The sequence below is a fragment of the Bubalus kerabau genome, chromosome 17 (assembly GCF_029407905.1).
Source record: "Bubalus kerabau isolate K-KA32 ecotype Philippines breed swamp buffalo chromosome 17, PCC_UOA_SB_1v2, whole genome shotgun sequence".
NCBI lineage: Eukaryota > Metazoa > Chordata > Mammalia > Artiodactyla > Bovidae > Bubalus > Bubalus kerabau.
This window is the reverse complement of record NC_073640.1, coordinates 69,618,082-69,643,845: the sequence shown is the minus strand read 5'-3', so window position 1 is coordinate 69,643,845 and position 25,764 is coordinate 69,618,082. Positions and strand designations below refer to the sequence as shown.

The window sequence follows — 25,764 nt, the reverse complement described above, 5'->3', positions numbered from 1 at the left end:
GCCCCACATCCTTCCTGTCTTGTTCACCATGACGGTGTCTGGAGTCTTTTCTCTTGACTCTGACCTAATAGAATGCAACTCATAAATTGAGTCTAAAACTTTAGCCTACATCCACTGGAAGAGCGATAACACAATGTCTATCAGATCCCAGCTATGCATGGATGAGATAGATAGCATCACCCGCTCAGTGGACATGAATTTGGGCAACTCCGGGACATAGTGGAGAACAGAGGAGCCTGGCATACTGCCGTCCATGCGGTCACAACAAGTTACAACAGCATAAGTGGATGCACTTTATATCTGAGTGATAAGCTGGTATCATGGGCCCACTTGGTTTTGTTGGTTTGGAAGCACCTGAAATATTATGTCTGGCCACCTCTCTGTGATCAGCTAAGACCACGTTCAATGGAAATTTCGGTTCATCCTCTTGAGGAAGCGTGAAACCTCACCCCCGTCCTCAGAGCTTCAGGACTCTCGTGCTCAGCCAGCCTGGTGCTGAGGCGGGACGTTTACCGCAAGTGGGGAGCTTCGCCCCTTGCCAATTCCACCGGACACGAAAATAAGGAACTCTTGCCTCGGCGTCTCTGGGCCAATGACGGCTCGGGACAGAGGCACTTCCGTTCTAGCGGACGGTGTGTGGGCGGGCCTTCCGGGATCTACAGGCAAGTTGTTCTCGCGCTCCTGCGCGCTGGTGGGGAACCACTGGTCGCTGGCTAGCTGAGGTCGGGGAGTTGGGAAACGCTGTGCCCGCTGCTTAATTTGATTTGAGGATTGGCGTGGGCTGACTCTGTCTCGGGCCGGGAGGTGCCTTTTTGCTCGGCCGCGTCTTCGCCAACAAACTTCGCTGGCCCCCAGCTCGGCGAAGGTGTATCCCATTCAGGTAAATGCCGCGCCTCCCTCCCCCAACTCTTCTCATTCAGCAGCGCTTTTGTTCTTTATCTGTGGTCTCCTGTTGTTGCTGTTGTTTAGTCGTTCAGTCGTGTCCGACTCTTCGTGACCTCCTGGACCGTAGCCCACCAGTCTCCTCAGTCCACGGAATTCTCCGGGCAAGAATGCTGGAGTGAGTTGCCTTTCCCTTCTCCAGAACCGGCGTCTCCTGCATTGACAGGCGGATTCTTTACCACTGAGCCACCTGGAAGCCCGGAGAAAATAAGATACTGAAATATTAATTAGTGAATATTGGCTTCCCTTGACAGAGAGAGACAAGAGGTATTTTATTTAGGCAACTAAAGGTGCTCGGTGCAACCCTGAGATAGTTTCCATAAGAAAGTACATGTTTTTAGAGTTGGGTACGAGCAGGATTTTCTTAGATTGGATTAAATCTAGTTGGGTAAATGAATTTTGTTGGGAAGGGACTAGCACAAGACCGGAGTCTATTTCTCCCTTCAAAGTTTTCTTGGAATACTGCTTTTGATAACAGCTTGTGCGTTCCTTTGCCTTTAAGTGATCTGTGTTTGCTGTTTGAGTCTTTTTACTTTGGTTAAGTATTTGATAGATTCTAAAATTTCTTTCAACCTCCAGCTAACTTCAAGATGCTTTAGAAGGCCAAGGACTCTGAGAGAAATATTTTTTATTAATTTGTTAAATTACATGGGGGCATCCCAGGTGGCTCAGCGATAAAGAATTCGCCTGCCAATGCAGGAGACGCAGGAGGTGTGGGTTCGATGCCTCGGTCAGGAAGATCCCCTGGAAGAGGGCAAGGAGTTGGACATGATTGAACAAGCTCAAGCATGTACATGCCCAAGTTATGTGGTTTCTAAAAGTCCTGTGCTGTAGCCCACAGGCTCCTCTGTCCTTGGGATTTTCCTGGCCAGAATACCAGAGTGAGTTGCCATTGCCTTCTCCAGGGAATATCTTCCCAACCCAGGGATCAAACTGATGTCTCCTGCATTGGCAGGCCCCTTCTTTACCACTGAGCCACCAGGGAAACTATAGTTATTTTTCTTTGTCCCCCAAAACCTTGGCTCTCTTAATTTTGAAATATGACCTGTGCGGTGGTGGGGGGTGCCAAGAACTTCAATGTGCATTTGAATGAGCTGTAAAATTAATATCTATTCACTGCTCAGGTCAAAAGTGGTATATACATCGGACCTCAGAAGCTGCCTGTGGGGTTCTTTCAAAACAGCTCTGCCTGTCTTCAGATAGTTAATGTATTGGTTAATATTTTAAGTAAACATTTCCTTTATTTTTTTTTTTAATTGATTTATTTTTACTGCACTGGGTCTTCTTTACTGCCCAAGGGCTTTGTCTAGTTGTGGTGAGCAGGGGCTGCTCTTCGTTGCGGTCGGTGAGCGTCTGTTGTTGCAGAGCACGGACTGTAGGTCAAGCGGGCTTCAGTAGCTGCAGCATGTGGAGTCTTCTCGGATCAGGGATCGAACCCGTGTCCCCTGCACTGGCAGACAGATTCTTAACCACTGGATCAACAGGGAAGTCCCTCCTTTCCTTTCTTGCTTTTTTGCCAATTATGTGGAAACATCTGACGACTTTTGTTTAGTGTCACTCATTTGTTTTACAACTTGATGAAAATGAATGTTTTATGACTCTCTTCTTTTGCACAGTATGGTTTGACCTTACCCATGTTTTTCATGGCTATGCATTTGTTGCAGGAAGGGGTGAATCAGGAGGGAAGGCGACAGGTCACAGCCTTTAAAAGAACGACATATCCATAGGAGGTGATTAAAACTGGTTAGAACCAAGTAAGTCCAAGATGGCGTAGGATTTGAGTTCCCGTGGGCCTTTTGAGCCCCGGTATATTCTCAGTGGAATACACTCGCGTCTAAGCAACATCACCACCAGTGCCGCGACAGTTCCAAGGCTAATCATGAAAGGCCAAAAAGTGGGTGGTGGCCCAATTCCTGAAAATCCGTGCCACTTCCCCCATAATGGTTGGAATAATTCTCCTACACATTAGCCTGTGAAATCACCCAGGGCATAAGAAGCAACCTCATCATATTTTGAGGCGTCTCGCTTTTGAGATGGCCCACACTCTGTGGAGTGTTTCTCTCTCAGTAAATCTACTTCTTACCTATCTCTCACCGAATTCTTTTTGTGAGGAGACATCAAAAACCTGCACTTCATTAACATCTGAGACCAGGTGTGTGATCTCAATTAAAAGTTCCCATGTGGGTTCTGGCTAGTTCAAGTCCTGGTATGTGGGTTGCAGGGTCTCAGAGGCACCCCTTCCTGGGCCCGAGAGTGGTCTCTTGTCTAACACTCGGAAATGAATTGTTACAAGGGACACAGGTGCTGACAGAGAAGAGGCTTTATTGGAAAGGGGTGCCTGTGTGGGGAGCAGCAGGGTCAGGGAACCCAGGAGAACGGCCCCACCACGTGGCTCCGGTTTTATGGTAATGGGGTCAGTTTGCGGGTTGTCTCTGGCCCACCTTTCTGACTCAGGGTCCTTCCTGGAGGCACACACGCCTCCCCACCAAGATGGATTCCAGTGTGAGGGATTCTGGGAGGTAGGCAGGACATATCTCTTCCCTCCTCTCAGACCCTCGTGAAATCTCCCAGTTAGTTTTCATAGACTGCACCTCCATCTGTATCAGGACCTCCTGTTGGTAGGCAGCTCAGGCAAGTGGTTGTCATTGTGCTTGGCCAAGGCAGGCAGTTTCAGTCAACAGTTCCCTAACACGTGGTTTTTCCTTTCTTGTGCTTTATTCTGTAGGTGTGAGTATATGAGTAAAATGTCTTTATAAGTCCTCCTGTGGAAAGCTCTTCTTTGTTTATGGATTTGTTTTTTCTGTATTTTTCTTCTTCCTGCTTCTGTATTTATAAACGTTACCGCTGTAGCCATGGCTGCCACGTGTTCTGGGCTATACACAGCCTGCATTTTCTAATGTATGTGTTAAAATTATTGTATTTAAATGTGCATTTCCACTTGTTAATTTTGTTTTGCTCTCTCTTACTAGTGTTCACTTAGTTCTATGAATGAAATTATTATATATTATTACATATGTTTTATCTATTCCATTTGTAGATTTTGATACACACTTATTATACAGTACATAAACTCACAGCTTTACACATACACACGTTTAGAGGGTTTTTTTAACAAATAATTTTTATTAGAGTATAGTTGATTTACAATGTTGCGTTAGTTTCAGGTCCACTCAGTCGTGTCCAACTTTTTGTGATCCCATGGACTGCAGCACGCCAGGCCTCCCTGTCCATCACCAACGCCTGGAGATTGCTCTGTCTCATGTCCATCAGATCGGTGATGCCATCCAACCATCTCATTCTCTTTCATCCCCTTCTCCTGCCTTCAGTCTTTCCCAGCATTAGGGTCTTTTCCAGTAAGTCAGTTCTTCACATCAGGTGGCCAAAGTATTGGAGTTTCAGCTTCAACATCAGTCCTTCCAATGAATATTCAGGACTGATTTTCTTTAGGATGGACTGGTTGGATCTCCTTGCAATCCAAGATACTCTCAAGAGTCTTCTCCAATGCCACAGTTCAAAAGCATCAATTCTTCAGTGCTCAGCTTTCTTTTTAGTCCAACTCTCACATCCATACATGACTGTTGGAAACACCATAGCTTTGACTAGACTGGACCTCTTTTGGCAAAGTAATGTCTCTGCTTTTTAACATGCTGTCTAGGTTGGTCATAGCTTTTCTTCCAAGAAGCAAGTGTCTTTTAATTTCATGGTTGCAGTCACCATCTGCAGTGATTTTGGAGCCCCCCAAAATAAAGTCTGTCACTGTTTGCATTGTTTCCCCATCTATTTCCATGAAGTGATGGGACTGGATGCCATGATCTTCTTTTTTGAATGTTGAGTTTTAAGCCAGCTTTTTCATTCTCTTTCACTTTCATCAAGAGGCTCTTTAGTTCCTCTTTACTTTCTGCCATAAAGGTGGTATTATCTGCATATCTGAGGTTATTGATATTTCTCCCGGAAATCTTGATTCCAGCTTGTAGTGCATCCAGCCCAACATTTCTCATGATGTACTCTGCATATAAGTTAAATAAGCAGGGTGATGATATACAGCCTTGACATAGTCCTTTCCTGATTTGGAACCACTCTGTTGTTCCATGTCCAGTTCTAACTGTTGCTTCTTGACCTGCATACAGATTTCTCAGGGAGCAGGTCAGGTGGTCTGATAGTCCCATCTTTTGAAGAATTTTCCACAGTTTGTTGTGATCTACACAGTCAAAGTCTTTGTCATAGTCAAGGAAGCAGAAGTAGATGTTTTTCTGGAACCCTCTTGCTTTCTCGATGATCCAACGGATGTTGGCAATTTGATCTCTGGTTCCTCTGCCTTTTCTAAATCCAGCCTGAACATGTGAAATTCACGGTTCACATACTGCTGAAGCCTGGCTTGGAAAATTTTGAGCATTCCTTTGCTCGCGTGTGAGACGAGTGGAATTCTGTGGTAGTTTGAAAATCCTTTGGCCTTGCCCTTCTTTGGGATTGAAATGAAAAGCGACCTCTTCCAGTCCTGTGGCCACTGCTGCAATTTCCCAATTTGCTGGCATATTGAGTGCAGCACTTTCACAGCATCATCTTTTAGGATCTGAAATAGCTCAACTAAAATTCCATCACCTCCACTAGCTTTGTTTGTGGTGATGCTTCCTAAGGCCTACTTGACTTCGCATTCCACGATGTCTGGCTCTAGGTGAGTGATCACACCACCATGATTATCTGGGTCATTAGGATCTTTTTTGTGCTTTCTTGGTGGCTCAGATGGTAAAGAGTCTTTCTGCAATGCAGGAGACCCGGGTTTGATCCCTTGGTTGGGAAGATCCCCTGGAGAAGGAAATGGCAACCCATTCCAGTATCCTTGCCTGAAAAATTCCATGGATGGTGAAGCCTGGCCAGCTACAGTCCTTGGGTTTATAAAGAGTCAGCTACAACTGAGCGACTTCACTTTCTTTCTGTGTATTCTTGCCATCTTTTCTTAATATGTTCTGCTTCTGTTATGTCCATACCATTTCTTTCCTTTATTGTGCCCATCTTTGCATGAAATATTTTCTTGGTATCTTAATTTTCTTGAAGAGAGCTTTAGTGTTTCCCATTGTATTGTTTTCCTCTATTTTGCACTGATCACTGAGGAAGGCTTTCTTCTCTCTCCTTGCTATTCTTTGGAACTCTGCATTCAAATGGGTATATCTTTCCTTTTCTCCTTTGCCTTTAGCTTCTCCTCTTTTCTTAGCTATTTGTAAGACCTCCTCAGACAATCATTTTGCCTTTTTACATTTCTTTTTCTTGGGGATTTTTTTTTGAGGGGAGGATCCTTTTGATCCCTGCCTTCATGTACAATGTCTTGAACCTCCATCCATACTTCTTCAGGTACTCTATCAGATCTAATCCCTTGAATCTATTTGTCACTTCTACTGTATAATCATAAGGGATTTGATTTAGGTCATACATGAATAGTCGAGTGGTTTTCCACTAGGCCCATTACCAGTTAGAGGCCCATTACACTCAGGAACTCAGGAAGAACGCTCATTTGTCTTCAAGGGAGAGGAGGCTTGACAAAACTCCATTTGTTAGTTTATCCTGAATGTGCCTGGAAATTTAGATGATACTAGAGGAGCCACTTACCTGTATCCAGAGGAATGCTAGAAGTTCTCACCCTGGAGCATGATGCCACTGTTACACGCCGGGAGCCAGGGATCTGGAGGCCCCATCTTCCTTGATGGTTCCCCTTTCTAAAGAGGTGGCTCCAAATATTGGGGGGGAGGGAACCCTTGGCTGTGAGAACTCTTTGCATTCCCCTGGACTGTAGCCCTACATGCCAGAATACTGGAGTGCATTGCCATTTCCTCCTCCAGGGGATCTTCCCAACCCAAGGCTCCAACCCGCGTCTACTGCGTTGCAGACAGGTTCTTTACCACTGAGCCACCAGTGGGCCAGGGCACCCTGCTAGTTTCCTGCAAAGAAAAACACCACACTGAGATCAAGCCGCCCCTGCTTCCGCCCACACGTCGGAGTCTGGGCCTCCAGGCCCTCCCACTGTCCCAGACCCTGGGGCCTAAGGGTAAAGGAGGCAGAGCCCAGCCTCGGGGTTTTCTGGTTTGCCTGCAGGCAGGCCGGGTCTGGCCGGTCTCGGGAGACCCTGTCCCACTCCCCATGGCGGCTGGTCGATGGGCCGGGCGAGAATACTGGAGTGGGTTTGCCATTTTCTTCTCCAGGGGGATCTTCCCCACCCAGGGATCGAACCCACATCTCTTGTGTATCTGGCATTGGTGTTGGGGTCCTTTAATGGACCGGGACCTGGCGGTCTGGAGGCGACAGTAAGAAAGTGAAAGAGAGAAAGAGGCTGATACTCCCTGGTTTATGCAGAAAACCAACAAAGTCCTTAACACAGGACTTGCATCTCTCACGAAGGCACCAGGCGCCCTCTCGAGGGGGTGAAATCACAGAGTGCCTTCTTAAGAGAGTCTTAGAAGCCCAGACAGTAGAGTGAGCAAGACGGGTCTCTGTGCTCCAGGGAATCAGCTGAAGAGAGAGAGCGAGAGAGAAAGACACGGGGACCCAAGCTTTCATGGAGCAAAGGTGCTTTAATGATTTTTCTGTGAGTATATATAGGCTGTAGTACAAGAAGTTTCTTTCATCAATGATAAAGATCAGAAAACCAAACGTACAGTAACTGTTACCAAGGGAACAAGGGATGATGATGGTCACAAGGTCAGGAGACAATCCATATCTCAATAAAGGGGATCAAGAATAAGCAGTTTTGTCGTACAGAGAATGTTTACTAAAGGAGATTCAAGCCTGTCTCACACAATGACCCCAGTTCCTGAGAGCAGCGTGCTGTTCTGCTTAAAAAGAAACAAAGGACTTGTGAGAAACAGCACGTAGGAATCCTCCTGTTAAGCATTCCCTAATAGGCATTGGCAGGCGGATTTTTTTTTTTTTTTTTTTTTTTTTAACCTCCGAGCCACTAGGGAAGTACTTCGAAAGCTTTACCGTGTATCTCAAAGGGACAGAGAAAGAATTTACCATCAGGGGCTTGCTAAGGGAAATGCTCTAAGAGACTGCAGGAGATCCACTGCTGGAAGTTCCAAATAACCAACCGGTCTGAGAAGGTTACAGTGAATCCCAGGAGAAAAGATTATACACTGTGAGCAAACAGCCTGGGGCCTACTGACTCCCAGACAGTGGCAAACGTGAGTGACTTTTCCCGGGCCCAGCCTCTCATGAATATGCATTTATGCATGCCCCCTGGAGTACAACTTCTTTCCCAGTGCAGGGCTTGGCGAGCTAGCTCCCCATCTACTTGTCACAAGGAATAAATGCCTCTGAATTACCCAAAAGTCCTTGGCGTGTTCACTGGCTATGCGCGCCAAGGGAAGGAACCGCTGAACTCAGTAACATGAAGATACACTCAGCACAACTTGGAGATCGTGCACAGACATCCTGGGGCCACAGGTGGGGTCTGCAGGCTGACACCCCTCCGCAAGCCTGCACACACATACACATTCCTCCATGTCCATGACCGAAGAGGTGTAGGAGAGTTGTGAGACACAAGAACACGACCAGGGTATGCGACACACATCAGAGGCTCGTGGGAATGGATGGGAGTGTGAGGACACAAAGGCACACAGGCTCCAGGGAGACAGGCACGGGAGAGGGAGGCCCCAGAGCCTGGTGTGTGGGTCACACACAGGATCACAATCAAGCACATGGACTGAGTGTGACCAGGCAGCCTCGGCCTGGCTGGGAGACAGCCGTGTCCTTCCCCAACCTACCGCCACCCCTGCAGGTTTGATGGTGTGCTGATGGTTGGGGCAGTCTGAGCGTGGGTTGGAAAAGAGTTTCCAGACATAGTATTTTAGAAGAGAGAGTTTACTGAGAGCAAAAGAAAGAAAGACGTAGTGAGGGGCCTTGAGAAGACAGCAGGCTGACTTCCTGACAGGGAGAGGTGACGCCTTTGTGGGGTTTTGGCCAATTTTTATAGGCTCAGGATAAAGAAAATTCTTAGGACGGGGTGGTGTTAAGTCATTGGTCAGAGCTCTTTTGGTGCCCCTTTGACCTAATATGGAGATGGGAGCTGGCTGGTTAGGGACAGTATGGGCCATGACAAACAAGATGGCCCATGACAGTGGTTGCCATGGAGATGGGCCGATTCTGCCCAGCGACCTCTGCCGAGGGTTCTACACTGACGGCGCTCAGAACAGGAGTCGGTGCTCACCTTGCATCACCGGCAGACTCACACGTTTGAAGACCAGGTGCACACAGGAGCAATCGGCCCACGCACAGGGCAGCAGACCTTATGGGAAATGCCTGCTGTGAGGGCCCAGTCTGAAGGGGACAGAGCTGGCGACAGGGCTGGGGGAGGTGATGGTCTCTACTGGAGCGCCGGCGTGTGCCGAGTCAGTTTCAGGGACAGTGGATTAAGGACGGTTTGGGGAAGGGAAGAACTATTTGTCTGGAGTGTTAACCATTGTTTGGATGGTTTGTTTTACCCAAAGGGGCAGAGATGATCACCGAGCTCTGTGGCTGTCCTGGCTAAGTCCTAATTCTTTCTTCCTCCTGGTGTTTCTTGAAGTCTTTCCTCTCTAGTGGACAAGCATTTCTAAGACTACCTGAGAAGTTTGCTATGTATTGAATTTCAGCTACAGCAATCCTAGTAAAATACATAGCAAAGTTAAATTCCAGGCTTCCCAGGTGGCATTACTGGTAAAAACAACAACAATAACAACAAAAACACATGGGCCAATGCAGGAGATATGGGAGACACAGGTTCAATCCTTGGGTTGGGAAGATCCCCTGGAGGAGGGCATGGCAATCCACTCCAGTGTTCTTGCCTGGAGAATCTCATGGACAGAGGAGCCTGGAGGTCCACAGTCCACAGGGTTGCGAAGAGGGTCACATGACAAGTGACTAACCATGCATGCAGGGTAAATTCCTGTTAAATTCAGAAAAGCAGACACGGAGAAGAAATCTCACGGCTTAATATCATGGATGTTTCTGGGCGATCCTACGGGTCTGTCTCTAACTTCCACAGTGTTTGGTCGGAACAGACCCAGGATGCCCCTTCCTTCAGCCTCCGATCACCCTCCAAACCTTTATTCAGTCGTAACCTCCAGGATCACCCACTCAATGTCCTTGACCTCTGGGACCAGCCAACACCATTTTCTGAGCTGAGCTGCTTATTGCCAGCCAGCTGTGAGCTCCCAGATTTGGTATAATTTCTCCACCCAAATGGAGACCACGTCGCCCGCCTGGTCAACATGCATTTACGGGCCTCCTCCTCTACCTCTGAGGGCCTCTCTTTCCACCCCGACTACGAGGCGGCTCTGGAGGGGGTGGGCCACAGTTCCTCAGATTGACGGAGGAGAAGCAGGAGGTCCCCGAGCCTCTTGAAAATGCAGATCTAATGCTGTGGCTGCGCCCTCTTCCAGGACGTGCAGAAGCGGTCCGGGGTCGAGGGGTCAGACCGTGGACGCTGTGGGGCCGCCCTGCTCACAGATAAGAACCTGAACCAGGCCTTCGTGGGTCCCCAGGCCCCGGGTTTTCCCCTTGCCAACCCCACCTCCCTGATTCCTGGAGCCACGTCCTGCACAAGCAGGTGAAACTCAAGATGATGGTCGCCCACCTGACCAACCTCCCCAGGCCGGCTGGTCCCCAGGCTGGACTGGGTGAGTTTCTCTTCCGAAGGTTCAGCCTCAAGCTGAAAGAGTCAAAGGGAAACCACAATGCTTTTTGCAGAAAAAAAAAAAAAAAAAAAAGGAAAAGAAAAGTTTCTATGAAGTGTTGTAAAGAGCCTAGAACTTTACCAGGCAAACCAGGGTGAGCCCGTAGCATGTGTGAGTCCCACAGTCCGCATGTAGTCTGATGCCCCCAAGACACTCTTATCAGTCAGGGTGTTTTCAAATTTCCTCCTATGGCTGGAAAAATCTTTGGGGCTAATTTCAAAACTGGATGAAATAATCAATGTGACCTTTGGTTTTAAAGAAAAGTATTGTCCACAGAGATATAAATATAACAAGTCCTCACTCTGAGCCCTCCTTGGCGCCTTTTACATAATCAAATGCGCACACTGTGTTGCCAAGGGCACAAACCCTCCTGTGGTGTTCTATCCTGGCACATCCAGGACAGGACACATACGGCTCTTAGTGAGAAAATAATCATTTTTCCCTGCTAAATGTGCAATGTCTGAAGAATAGCTTGTGGTTTCTATATTCTTTGCAAAAGTGGCATTTTGAAGATGTATGCTCTTTTAGCTCCTCGCAAAATAATTGGGTTGTAGCTGTACCTGAATCTGAGCCCTGGGATCCATGAGTTGGAGATTGCAGAGCATTCACTCTCAGGAAATGATCCTTGGTTCGAAGCAGAGAGTTCTTCTTTCCATTCCCGGGAGTGCTTTGGGACAAGGGCTCGTAAAGAGACCAGGGTCCCCCAGCGCCAGAATTAGGAATGAGCTGCATCGCAACGGGCAAAGGGCCCACTAGGGTTCATTCTATCGTCCAGTTTTCTCTACGTCATCTTCATGGCTGTGGTCACGCAGAGGGGGGCCGCCAGTGGTCTGGATGCTCCACACAGCAATCACCGTGCTCAGAGGGGTGGGATGACATGGACCAGAGACATGAACAGGGAAGAAGGGCATCATTAAGAATGGTACACATATGTGAGAGCAGATGCGGGCAATGAAACATCTCTGTTACCAAGACAGAGTTCACGAGCGAGAGAATGGGAGAATCTTGACGTCGTCAGACAGGTGAGTAGAATGGTGATCCCTGTGTCTAGAGAGCTTTGATGTGGGAGACAGGAGTTTCAGACCCTTCTGAGCTCTGCTGATAACCCGGGCCTGGGTGACTTTGAGGGTGGAAAAATCAACCCAACAACTACAAGTCAATCAAATCTACTTACCAAGAAGGGATGTCTCCACAAGCTGCCCGCAGAAGCAGCCAGAGTCATCTGGTCCAGGGCTGCATATCACCACACCCAAAACTGGGGAGTGTGGTGGGGAGGGAGACATCCCAAAGTCAGGAGGCTGCTGAGCCCTCCAGATGAAGGGAGAAAGTGTCGCTTTCTACATGTACACTGACTCACACGCACTGCGTCCGTGCCATGCGGTGGAGGAGGGAAGGCTCTCTAACATACTGGCAAGGATTCCAGGCAGGTCCCAAAGGGCGAGGTTAGTGTGAAAGCCTCCACTGGACTCGGGACTTAAGAGAAGTTCCCTAGGATGTCTGGATGCTTGCAGTTCAATTCCTGGCTGATTCCTCCTTCACAAAGACTAACCTCCAGAACTTTGCTCTGTGATTATGTAGGACAAGGAGAGAAGTACATGGCCCACACACCTAAGATGTTTCCCTGATGTAAATTTACTAGTGCTGTTTCACACTGTTCATGGGGTTCTCAAGGCAAGAATACTGAAGTGGTTTGTCATTCCCTTATGCAGTGGACCACGTTTTGTTAGAACTCTCCACCGTGACCCGTTCGTCTTGGGTGGCCCTACATGGCATGGCTCATAGTTTCATTGAGTTAGATAAGGTTGTGGTCCATGTGATAAGGTTGGTTAGTTTTCTGTGATTGTGGTTTTTAGTCTGTCTGTCCTCTGATGGTGAAGGATAAGAGGCTTATGGAAGCTTCCTGATGGGAGAGACTGACTGAGGGGGAAACTGGGTCTTGTTCTGATGGGCAGGGCCATGCTCAGTAAATCTTTAACCTGATTTTCTGTTGATGGGTGGGGCTGTGTTCCCTCCCTCTTGTTTGACCTGAGACCAAACTATGGTGGAGGTAATGAAGATAATGGCGACCTCCTGCAAAAGGTCCCATGCACGCACTGTTGCACTCAGCCCCCCGACCCTGCAGCAGGCCACCACCCACGCCTCTGCCAGAGACTCCTGAACACTCACAGGCAAGTCTGGGTCAGTCTCTTGTGGGGTCACTGCTCCTTTCTCCTGGGACCTGGTGCACACAACGTTTGTGCCCTCTAAGACTGTTTTCCCATTCCTGTGTAAGTTCTGTAATCAAATCCCACTGGCCTCCAACGTCAAATTCCCTGGAGGTTCTGACATCTTTCTGACACTGAAAGATGAATTCCCCAGGTAGGTAGGTGCCCAATATGCTACTGGAGAATAAGGGAGAAATAACTCCAGAAAGAATGAAGAGACATCAGCCAAGGTGAAAGCAGCACCCAGTTGTGGATGTGACTGGTGATGGAAGTAAAGTCTGATGCTGCAATGAACAATATTGCATAGAAACCTGGAATGTTAGGTCCATGAATCAAGGCAAATTGGAAGTGGTCAAACAGGAGATGGCAAGAGTGAACGTTGACATTTTAGGAATCCGTGAACTGAAATGGACTGAAATAGGATAATTTAATTCAGATGACCATTATATCTACTACTGTGGGCAAGAATCCCTTAGAAGAAATGGAGTAGCCCTCATAGTCAAAAGAGTCTGAAATGCAGTACTTGGGTGCAATCTCAAAAACGACAGAATGATCTCTGTTCCTTTCCAGGGCAAACCATTCAACATGACAGTAATCCAAGTCTATATCCCAACCAGTAATACTGAAGAAGCTGAAGTTGAATGGCTCTATGAAACCCTACAAGACCTTCTACAACTAACACCCAAAAAAGATGTCCTTTTCATTTTAGGGGACTGGAATGCAAAAGTAGAAAGTCAAGAGATACCTGGAGTAACAGGCAAGTTGGGCCTTGGAGTACAGAAAGAAGCAGGCCAAAGGCTAACAGTTTTGCCAAGAGAATGCACTGGTCAGGGCAAACACCCTCTTCCAACAACACAAGAGAAGACTCTACACATGGACATCACCAGATGGTCAATACTGAAATCAGATTGATTATATTCTTTGTGGCCAAAGATGGATAAGCTCTATACAGTCAGCAAAAACAAGACCTGGAGCTGACGGTGTCTCAGATCATGAACTTCTTATTGCAAAATTCTGGCTTAAATTGAAGAAAGTAGGGAAAGCCACTGGACCGTTCATGTATGAACTAAATCAAATCCCTAATGATTATACAGTGGAAATGACAAATAGATTCAAGGGATTAGATCTGACAGACAGCATGCCTGAAGAACTATGGATGGAGGTTCCTGACATTGTACAGGAGGCAGTGATCAAGACCATTCCCAGAAAACAAATGCAAAAAGGCAAAATGGTTGTCTGAGGAGGCCTTACAAATAGCTGAGAAAAGAAGAGAAGCTAAAGGTAAAGGAGAAAAGGAAAGATACACCCATCTGAATGCAGAGTTTCAAAGAACACCAAGGAGAGATAAGAAAGCCTCCCTCAGTGATCAATGCAAAGAAATAGAGGGAAACAATAGAATGGGAAACACTAGAGATCTCTTCAAGAAAATTAGAGATACCAAGGGAACATTTCATGCAAAGATGGGCACAATAAAGGACAGAAATGGTATGGACCTAACAGAAGCAAAAGATACTAAAAAGAGGTGGTGCTCTTTCGTCGAGGCCGCCGACCTGCCATCCAGACTAAGGAAGACCCGGAAACTTAGGGGTCACGTGAGCCATGGCCGTGGCCGCATCGGCAAACACCGGAAACACCCGGGAGGCCAAGGTGATGCTGGTGGCATGCATCATCACGGGATCAACTTGGACAAATATCACCCAGGATACTTGGGGAAAGTTGGTGTGAGGCATTGTCACTTAAAGAGGAACCAGAGTTTCTGCCCGACTATCAACCTTGATAAATTGTGGACCTTGGTTAGTGAGCAGACACGAGTAAATGCTGCCAAGAACAAGACAGGAGTTGCTCCTATCATTGATGTGGTGCGATCAGGTTACTACAAAGTTCTGGGGAAAGGAACGCTCCAAAAGCAGCCTGTCATCGTGAAGGCCAAATTCTTCAGCAGAAGAGCTGAGGAGAAAATTAAGGGTGTAGGTGGGGCTTGTGTCCTGGTGGCTTGAAGCCACATGCTGGGAAATTCATTAAATGTGAAGTGCTTTTCAAAAAAAAATAAAAAGAGGTGGCAAGAATACACAGAAGAACTACACAAAAAAGATCTTCATGACACAGATAACTACAATGCTGTGATCACTCACCTGGAGCCAGACATCCTGGAATGCGAAGTCAAGTGGGCCTCAGGAAGCGTCACTTCAAACAAAGCTAGTGGAGGTGATGGAATTCCAGTTGAGCTATTTCAAATCCTAAAAGATGATGCTGTGAAAGTGCTGTACTCAATTTGAGAGCAAATTTTGAAAACTCAGCAGTGGCCACAGGACAGGAAAAGGTCAGTTTTCATTCCAATCCCAAAGAAAGGCAATGCCAAAGAATGCTCAAACTATGCACAATTGCACTCATATCACATCCTAGCAAAGTAATGCTCAAAATCTCCAAGCAAGGCTCCAAAAGTATGTGAACTGTGAACTTCCAGATGTTCAAGCTGGATTTAGAAAAGGCAAAGGAACCAGAGATCAAATTGCCAACTCCATTGGATCTCAAAAAAGAAAGTGAGTTCCAGAAAAACATCGACTTCTGCTTTATTGACTACACCAAAGCCTTTGACTGTGTGGATCACAGGAAACTGGAAAATTCTTCAATAGATGGGAATACCAGACCACCTGACCTGCCTCTTGAGAAACCTGTATGCAGGTCAAGAAGCAACAGTTAGAACCAGACATGGAACAACTGACTGGTTCCAAATTGGGAAAGGAGTACTTCAAGTTTGTATATGGTCACCCTGCTTATTTAACTTATATGCAGAGTACATCATGCACAATGCCAGGCTGGATGCAACAGAAGCTGGAATCAAGATTGCCAGGAGAAATATCAATAACCTTAGATATGCAGATGACACCATCCTTATGGCAGAATGCAAAGAGGAACTAAAGAGCCTCTTGATGAACTGGCTTAAAACTCAACATTCAAAAAACGAAGATCATGGCATCCGGTCCCATCACTTCATGGCAAATAGATGGGGAAACAATGGAAACAGTGAGAGACTTTTTTTTTTTTTAATCTCCAAAATCACTGCAGATGGTGACTGCAGCCATGAAATTAAAAGATGCTTGCTCCTTGGAAGAAAAGCTATGACCACCCTAGACAGCATATTAAAAAGCAGAGACATTACTTTGCTAACAAAGGTCCATCTAGCCAGAGCTATGGCTTTTCCAGTAGTCATGTATGGATGTTAGAGTTGAACTATAAAGTTGAGCACTGAAGAATTGATGCTTTGGAACTGTGGTGTTGTGAGAACTGTTGAGAGTCCCTTGGACTGCAAGGAGATCAAACCAGCCAATCCTAAAGGAAATTCATCCTGAATATTTATTGGGAGGACTGATGCTGAAGATGAAACTCCAATACTTTGGCCACCTGATGCAAATAACTGACTCATCGAAAAGACCCTGATGTTGGGAAAGATTGAAGGCAGGAAGGAGAAGGTGACGACAGAGGATGAGATGGTTGGGTGGCATCACCAACTTGATGGACATGAGTTTGAGCAAGCTCCGGCAATTGGTGATGAACAGGGAAGCCTGGCATGCTGCAGTCCACTGGGTCACAGAGTGGGATATAACTGAGCAATTGAACTGAGTGCTGTTTCAGTTTAGGCTAATAACAGTTTAGGCTGAATAATTTTCAGTGTTCACTGCATTCCTAATACTCTTCTTGGTGTGCAGTCGTTTTGTAAGATTTAAATGTTTTTGATGACACTCGGCTAGATAAAAGGCAGAAATCTATTCCTTCAGGCTTAGAATGGGATAAGGGCATCACGTGGGGCACACAACATGCTGTACAGAGACATGGTAAGCAACCTGCTCTGTAAGGAGCACCCTGTATATAGCAAGTGGGGTGCGGCTAGCTAGGATTCCCAGGCTCCCCATGAATGACCTAGTTGGAATAACTTCAAGGAGAAAGGGTACAGAGGCTGTCTCAGTTGCCTGGTATTCTGGCCCTGGGACATAAGGGACGGCGTATAGCAGTCCAGAATGTGAATGTCTGATATGCAGTGATTGGGTGTGGACTCAATCAGCTGCTTCAAAAGAGGAAATAACTAGCATAAAGCCAGGGACTTTAAAGTGTATCAAGATAGTATTTTCATAAAATTACATTTGAAGATAACTAGTAATCACCTGTTGTGTAGCACAGGGAACTCTACTCAATACTCTGTAAAAGGAATCTTAAAAAGAGTGGATACGTGTACATGTACAGCTGATTCACTTTGCTGTACACCTGAAACTAACACAACATTTTAAATCAACAATACTGTGATAAAATTTTAAAAAGTAATAAAACACTGTGGTACTGTCATAAAAGCAAACTTTTAGACCATGGAAGCAGAACAGAGTGCCCAGAACTGGAAGCCAATATATTTAAAGAAATAATCAACAAAAGTGCCAAGACATTTCAATGGGAGGACAGTCTCTCCAACAAATTGTAGGAAAGTGGATATCTGCATTTACATGAATGAGGTTGGACTCTTACACTATGGCCAAAAATGAGTTCGAAATGATCAGTGACCTAACAGTAAGATGTAAACTCATAAAACAGATGAACACATGGGGGAAAGCTTCATGACATTGGATTTGAAAATTTTTTTTGGTGTTGACATGAAAAGCATAGGAAACAAAAGGAAAAATAAAGATACAAAATTCTGTGCAAAGACACAACTAACAGTGAAAAGGCAACCCACTGAATGGAAGAAAAACATTTGCAAATTGTATATTTGGTAAGTATCTAGATATATAAAGAACTGCTACAACTCAAGAATGAGAAAAATAACCTAAAAAAATACTTAGAAGTGGTAAACATAGACAATTTTTTAACTTATAGCTGTACTGAGTCTTCGTTGCTGTGCACAAGGCTTTCCCTAGTTGCAGCGAGTGGGCGCCGCTCTGCATGTGGTGCACAGGCTTCTCACTGCAGTGGCTTCTGTTGCAAAACAGGCCCTAGGCGTGCAGGCTTCAGCGGATGCAGATCTCAGCTGCCCTGTGGCACATGGAATCTTCCTGGGCCCGGGATTGAATCCATGTCCCTTGCGTTGGCGGGTGAATTCTTAACCACGGAACCACCAGTAAAGTCCAAACACATTTTAATAATGAATACACACAAATGGACAAGAAGTAGATGATCGTAAATAAAACCACAATCAGTCACTACTTCACATCCATTAGGACACCTACTACGAAACATGAAATGGAAAGTAAAATTATGTTGAAGTGGTTGTGGAGATACTGGAACTCTGTGAACCTTTGAAGGAAACATAAAATGGTACATTCAATAGAGGAAACTTCAAAATATCAAAAACAGAATGAACAAGCGATTCCAATTCTGGCTATACACCCAAAAGAATTGAAAGCAGTATCACAAGGACATATCTGTGCAGTCATTCTCACAGCAGCACTCTTTACAACAGCCAAAATAATGGGGAAGAAATAAGTGTCCATCAATGGATGAATGTGTTAACATGTGCTGTACACATACTATTGAGTATTATTCAGCCTTAAAAAACAAGGGACTTCTGAAATATGAAGTGACAGATGAAATGTGAAATTACACTAAGTGATGTCTTCAGAAAGACACAATCTGTATGGTTCTCCTTACATGAGGCAGTTCAGTTCAGTCACTCAGTCGTGTCCAACTCTTTGCGAACCCATGAATTGCAGCACACCAGGCCTCCCTGTCCATCACCAACTCCTGTAGTTTACCCAAACTCATGTCCATCGAGTCGGTGATGCCATCCAGCCATCTCATCCTCTGTCATCCCCTTCTCCTCCTGCCCCTTATCCCTCCCAGCATCAGGGTCTTTTCCAATGAGTCAACTCTTCGCATGAGATGGCCAAAGTATTGGAGTTTCAGCTTCAGCATCAGTCCTTCCAATGAATATTCAGGGTTGATTTCCTTTAGGATGGACTGGTTGGATCTCCTTGCAGTCCAAGGGACTCTCAAGAGTCTTCTCCAACACCACAGTTCAAAAGCATCAATTCTTCGGTGCTCAGCTTTCTTATAGTCCAACTCTCACATCCATACACGACCACTGGAAAAACCATAGCCCTGACTAGATGGAACTTTGTCGGCAAAGTAATGTCTCTGCTTTTGAACATGCTATCTAGGTTGGTCATAAATTTTCTTCCAAGGAGTAAGTGTCTTTTAATTTCATGGCTGCAGTCACTATCTGCAGTGATTTTGGAGCCCCTAAAAATAAAGTCTGACACTGTTTCCCCATCTATTTGCCATGAAGTGATGGGACCAGATGCCATGATCTTAGTTTTCTGAATGTTGAGCTTTAAGCCAAGTTTTTCACTCTCCTCTTTCACTCTCAAGAGGCTTTTTAGTTCCTCTTCACTTTCTGCCATAAGGGTGGTGTCATCTGTATATCTGAGGTTATTGATGTTTTTCCCGGCAATCTTGATTCCAGCTTGTGCTTCTTCCAGCCCAGCATTTCTCATGATGTAGTCTGCATATAAGTTAAATAAGCAGGGTGACAATATACAGCCTTGACGTACTCCTTTTGTCATGTGGAACCAGTCTGTTGTTCCATGTCCAGTTCTAACTGTTGCTTCCTGACCTGCGTATAGGTTTCTCAAGAGGCAGGTCAGGTGGTCTGGTATTTCCATCTCTTTCAGAATTTTCCACAGTTTATTGTGATGCACACAGTCAAAGGCTTTGGCATAGTCAATAAAGCAGAAATAGATGTTTTTTCTGGAACTCTCTTGCTTTTTCAATGATCCAGCAGATGTTGCAGTTTGGGCAGTCAAATTCAAAGACACAGAGAGTAGAAATAGTGGTTGCCAGAGGATGGAGGAGGAGAGGAGCATTTGTTATTTAATGGGTACAGAGTTGCATTTTTGCAAGAGGAAGAGGAGCTCTGCATTACAGTAAGAATGTACTTGACAATACTTAACTGCACACTAAAATTCTTAAGATGGCAAGTTTTATGTATGTGTGTTTTAACACGACAAGAAAGAAAACAAACCCCAAAGTACATAATACGTACTTCACATCGCCAATCAGAACTGACTTTTGGCTGAAGTCCTTTCCCCATTTGCTTCCTTCCTAAGATCTTTTTCTGGTGTGAATTTTTTGGAGCTAAATGAAGTTTGGCTAGTTTTGGTATAGACTTTCCAACATTCATTGCACTCAGAAGGCATTTCTCCAGGGTACATTCAACCATGTTTAAGACCGGAGTCGCATGCAATGATGTTCCCATATCCGCTGTTCTCGAAAGGCCTCACACCAACGTGAATTTGCTAGTTTTTAGAGTCTGGAGTTTTAACTACAAAACATTCACACATTAACGGGACTAAAAAGGCCTTTTTCCAGTGGGACTCCTCCAATGTCTAATGCATGTGGAGCTGCAACTAAATGATTTTCTGTATCCATGCACTAGCCACCTAGCCGCCTTTGCCCACCCGGCTTTCCCCATGGCCAGTGACCGAGGCAAGCGGGGGCGGCAACGAGAGCAGCGCCGTCGATTGTGGGCTCTGGGGGTGGGGATGGGGGGCTCACAGTCGGCTATGGACCGCGGGCCAACGTCTCTCCTCGCGCGATCCATTCACTTCGGTCCCGACTCAGAAAAAGCCCTTAGAACGGTGAAAACAGCATGAAAACCGGCCGGCTCCTAGAAGCCATAAATCCGGCTCCTGAACGCATGTGGACGAAAACATAGGCCTGCTGAACCCTCATTGACTCGGCGATAGGCGGCGGCTGGACCAATGAGAGGTTAGAGGTGGGAAGAGTGGCAGCGAGCGCATCCACTGGGCAGGGACTTCCGGAGTTCTTTCCTGTCTTCCCTTCCCAGTATCCTGGTTTGGAGAATTCCATTGACAGAAAAGCCTGGCAGGCCACGGTGAAGGCTTAAATGTCCTTCGTCGGGCACCTAAGTGATGGGGCAAAAAAGCGGGAGGAGAGGCTCAGGGATGAGGTCGGCTCAGGTGGGCTCTTCGTCTCCCGGGCCCTCACTTGGCCCGAGTCCCAGATGCGGACCGAGGAACGCCCGCTCAAATCCCTGCCGGTCAGCCATAAAATCCAGAATAGGCCGGCCTTGCGAGCGGTCGCCTTTCAGCCAGTGAGCCAGGGTGAGGGAGAGAGTTCCCTCGGCGGCGATGGTGCACAGCTTGCAGATGCTACCGAGTCGGCAGCCTTGGGGAAACCTGGGGTCACCTTTTTTCTGGGACGGAAGGGAACGAGGTGACTCACCTGAAATGGCAGCCTGAGCAGGTGGGAGTCATGGAAGATTGTGCAGGGAATGGGGATTGGAAAACCGTGTCCAGAGTTAGAAGATAAAAATTGGGAGAAAAGGATGCGAATGGAGGCAGGGAGACTGCTAAGGAGGCCACTGCGATAGACCCCAGGAGAATTATGGGAGAGGCTGGACCAGGGAGGTAGCGGGAGATGGGGTGAGACTCTGGGTAGGTTTCATCAGTAGAGCGTACAGGATTTTCTCATGTGCCATGTGTGACTGTGAGCAGAAGCAGGGAGTGAAGGGCCATTTCAGGGATCTTTTTTTTTTTTTGGCCTGAAAATATGTAGATGGGGAAGTCAGCAAGAGAGCAGGTTCCAGGGGGAAGAGCCTTGTATTTGGACATGTTGATCCTGATGCATGTCAAGATGGAGATGTCACCAAATGGAGATGGCATATGTGGAGATGAACATAATGTCTGGAAGCCGAGGAAGGAGGTGGGGCTGGAGATATCAAAGGAGTAGAGGGTGTGGACTGGGCCAGGAGGGATCAGGTAAAAGAGGAGGTCTTAAGCTTGCCTGAGATTGGCCTTGTGATAAGGGTGGGGAGGGCAGGATGTGAGGGCTGGGTGCTGGCATCCCTGATGCTTCCTCTCAGAAAAGAGCAGACCTGACGGAGGAGGGATTCTGACCTGTGTAGAAAGGGAGCCCGGAGCAGGTAAGAGCTTCCCTTCTGTGGAGCCTGCTGTGGGTGCTGGAGTGGATTCTCTGCTTGCTGGCTCTGCTGACCCTCAGGGACACCCCGATGGAAGGAGGGAAGGGTCAGCCAGGCTGCTGCAGCCAGTGGGTCGTGGACGAGAGCACCTGCCTCACCTCACCCCTCAGGGCAGGAGGGATGAAACTCTGCTTCAGTCAAGGGCTCCCAAGAAGCTGGTCACGGGTCTGCTCGCTGAATAGACTGACAGGTGACCTGCCTGCCCAGCCCCTCCCCGTTAATGGGTCCCTCCATGACCCATTAACTTAAGAATATGTGAAAAATAATTTAAACATGAATTAATCAATATTCTTCTAAATACACAGGCAATTAGAAATGAGCCTATTCATTCTTAAATTTATGCAGACACTTTATAATTGACTTGTTATTGATTTACCTCTAGATATTATTTGCTTACAATGCAGAGTTTCATGTATGATATCCTCTGAGATCTTAGCAGTAAAAGTGAAGACCCCCAAGTTTCAACACTCTGCCACTTCATTTGCACTGAAAATATGTACAAAACTGTTGATCACGGGACCTCGCCCTGTGGCCCAATGGTTAAGAATCTGCCTTCCAGTGCAGGTGACCCAGGTTTGATCTGGGTCAGGGAACTAAAATCCCGCATGGAATGGAGCAACTAAGCCTGAGACTGCAGTTACTAAGCCTGCGAGCTCTGGAGCTGCCATGCCACTAGAGAAGTCTGCACACCCCAACAGAAGATTCCGCACATTACAAATACGACCTGACATGACCATAAATAAATACTAAAAACAAAAACTGTTGTTCCTGTGGACAGTCAGAGCCGATACATGGTGTGTCTTCCTTACGTTAGATACCGATATGAGCCCTGTGAGGTTGGAAGCATTCATATCTTAAGTAGCATTTTCTTTTTCCTGAGGCTCAGTCCTTCTCCCCGCTGGTAACAGACAGTACTGTTTTCTGAGGAACTGAGCTTAGACCATCAGGCTGAGATCCCACTACACCAGGGCTTGGCAGGGGTGGGGGTCCGGCTCTGCTGTAGGATCCTACCACTGTTGTCCACTTGTCATGGCTTCCTTCTCTCCCCAGGGCCCCATGGCACTAGCAGAGATGCTCATGGACCCTGTACAGGTGAGTGGAGGGGTCCCACCTCTTACCCGTACTAATTATCACCCACTGGTTTTATCATCCTGATATATACGCCCTCAGTAAATGGCAGTGTCCCAAGACTTCTGTCCCTGTTTTCTGTCTTGTATATGTAGACCATGTGCTCACACCAGGCCCAGAACCCTATATTTAGTCCTGAGTTATATGGAATGGTTCCATTTCTGACAACTGATGGGGGAAGGTGTGGCAGGGAGTCCTGGCCACAGGATGTAGAATGTCCAGACAGCTGCAGGTGATACTGAGGTGGGATGTGCAGGGAACTGTTGGTTCTGTCCTATCTGGTGGGAATGGGGTGCTGGGACAGGGGTGCACAGGTATCAGGCCTTGGCTGATAGCCTGAGGTTGGTGGTTGTTCATGAACCAAACTCTTCCCATTTTGGCAGGATTTTCCAGGTTTAGCACGTCAGATGCCCTGTGTTGAATCTCTCTGGACATGTGCTGGCCCTTCCTTTTTCTGTCTTTCACCTGGAGCAGCAGAGAGAACCCTGGGTACCTGGTAGTGTGGACATTACTGCATCGATGGCAGGAGACACTTAAAAGTACCCGGGCTTGCTGCAACATCCTGAGAAGGGTGTCATGTCAGAGCTGGGAACCTGTTCCGTGTTCACCATTGACTGATGCTACGACCACTGGCCACACCTTGCTTCTTCCTTTTCCTCTGCATTTTTCTTTCTGTTGCCACTCTAAGCACACCAGTAGGGGCCTTCATTTGTCACATGTTCCATTTCATCGGACCCTTTGCAGTGTTCTCCATTTGACCTATACATGAGATGTCTTGAGGTCTGCACATACTCATATAGTTCTTGGAATGGAGCGTCCCTTTTGCTGTCAGGCGTCTACAGCCCTGGAAACAGCCTTTGCCACAATGCTGGCTGTCACTAGTAGCCGCGCCCGGGTTTCCTTGGAGGCCCGCCTCTCCTCCCTGCTATGGTCTGAATGTTAGTTTTGCCCCCAAATCCGTATGTTGAAAACCTTGTGCCCGAGGTGACAGTATTGGGAGACAGGGGCCTTAGGGTGACCAGGTCATGGAGGCAGAGCCCTTGTGAATGAGATTCATGCTGTCATAAGAGCTCCTCCCCCCATGAGAGGACAATGAGAAGTCTGCACCTAGAAAAATGCAGACTGATCTCCAGATTCCATTTTCTACAAGTGTGACAAATAAGTTTTCTTCCTTATAAGCCAGCCAGCCTGTAGTATTTTATCATAGCATCTCAAATCAGTGGAAACAGTAACTCTTCCTTCAGTCCTTAGCCATGGTCAGGGCTCTCTCATCATGGAGGCTCCCCAGGTCCATCTCTGCACAGCAGACCTTCCTCTCTCTGGCTTTGGTCTTGGGTGTGTGTGACACATAATTCTGATGGGGCTGTCCTTTCCATCAAAATCTACATGCACTTTACCAGCATCTATCTGGTTACAGGTTGTTGGCATGGAGCCCAGGGGGAGGAGGCCTCTTCTGAGCAAGGTGTTTCTATAGGGATGTCAGAGGTCAAGACTGCAAAGCCAGATCCATCCTCCAGGAAGGCCCAGCCCAGTGACATGTGTGGCCCACTCTCCAGAGACCTTTTGCTTCTGCCTGAGCATGACAGAATGTACCTTGGTGAAGGACTGTACATTTGCAGAGCAGACCTTTTCCAGCACCAGAAGGGGGAGGTTAGAGACAAACTTTGCAGAAGGGCTGAGGGGCAGCCTTCATTTCTGACTAACAGTAGTGTTCACACAGGAGAGAGGATCTTGACCTGCAGCAGAGATGGGAAGCCCTTCCTGGGCAGCACAGGCCTTCTGCAGCAGCTGGCCCCTCATGGTGTGGGGCAGCCACATGGGGACACTGAGTGCCAGGAGGCCTTTGGTCATGAACAGAGTGATTACAGGTGCATTCGGTGTGGGAAAACCTTCAGCTGAAAACAGATACTTGATGAGCACCAAAAAATCCACGCTGGAATACAGCTTTATGAGCACAGCAATTGCGGGAAATGTTTCAAGGACAAAGCCTACTTTATAAAATATCAGAGAATTCACACTGGAGAAAGCCCTTATGAAAAAAAAAAAAAAAAGAAAGAAAAGAAAGCCCTTATGAGTACAGCAAATGTGGGAAAACTTTCATGTACAGCTCCACATTCATCAGACATCAGAGAGGTCACAATGTAAGAAGGCCTTATAATTGTGGTGAAAGTGGGAAATTCTTTAAGTCAACACCCATTAAACATGAGAGAATTCATACTGGAGAAAGGCCAAGTGCAGTGAACGTGGAAAATTATTTAGGTACACATTCCTCCTCATTAAACATCAGCATTCATGGCACTGAAAGGCTTTATGAGTGCAGGAAATGTGGGAAATTCTTTTGGTATACCTCCACATTCACTGGATATCAAAGAACTCCTACTGTAGAAAAGCCTTATGATTTTTCTGTTCTGTTCTTTATAAGCCAGTCTGTGAATGTGGGGAATTCTTTAAGTACAAGTACAAGCTTGTTAACCATTGGCAAAATCATGTTGGAGAAAGACCTCATAAATGTAGCAAATGTGGTAAATTCTTTCAGTACCACTCCAATTTCATTAAACATTGGAGAAATCACATGGAAGAGAGGCCTGATGAGTGTAGAGAGTATGGGAAAGTGTTTAGCCACAAGAATGTACTTTTTCAGCATCAGAAAACCCATACTGGAGAAAGGCCTTATACATGCAGAAACTGTCAAAAGGCCTTCATTAGGAAGTCCCACCTTCTACATCACCAGAAAATCCACAATGAGGACAATATGAGTGCCTTTAACGTGAAGAACTCTTTAGGAACAACCCCAATGTTGTTGTGA

At 46.6% G+C, this 25,764-nt stretch overlaps 1 protein-coding gene and 1 pseudogene across 1 annotated transcript; both read left to right on the top strand.

The window, feature by feature from the left end:
• Window positions 1-592: 592 nt before the first annotated feature.
• LOC129630774 (zinc finger protein 548-like) lies at window positions 593-25,764 on the top strand (annotated as a pseudogene).
• Window positions 14,142-14,900, top strand: LOC129632272 (60S ribosomal protein L27a-like). Its single transcript, XM_055553784.1, has one exon. The coding sequence runs from the start codon at window positions 14,245-14,247 to the stop codon at window positions 14,842-14,844; it is 600 nt and encodes a 199-aa protein (XP_055409759.1). The 5' UTR covers window positions 14,142-14,244; the 3' UTR covers window positions 14,845-14,900.

What these genes read in the sequence shown, in the direction of transcription:
- LOC129632272 (XM_055553784.1), top strand. Translation starts at nt 14,245, where the DNA reads ATGGGAAACACTAGAGATCTCTTCAAGAAAATTAGAGATACCAAGGGA.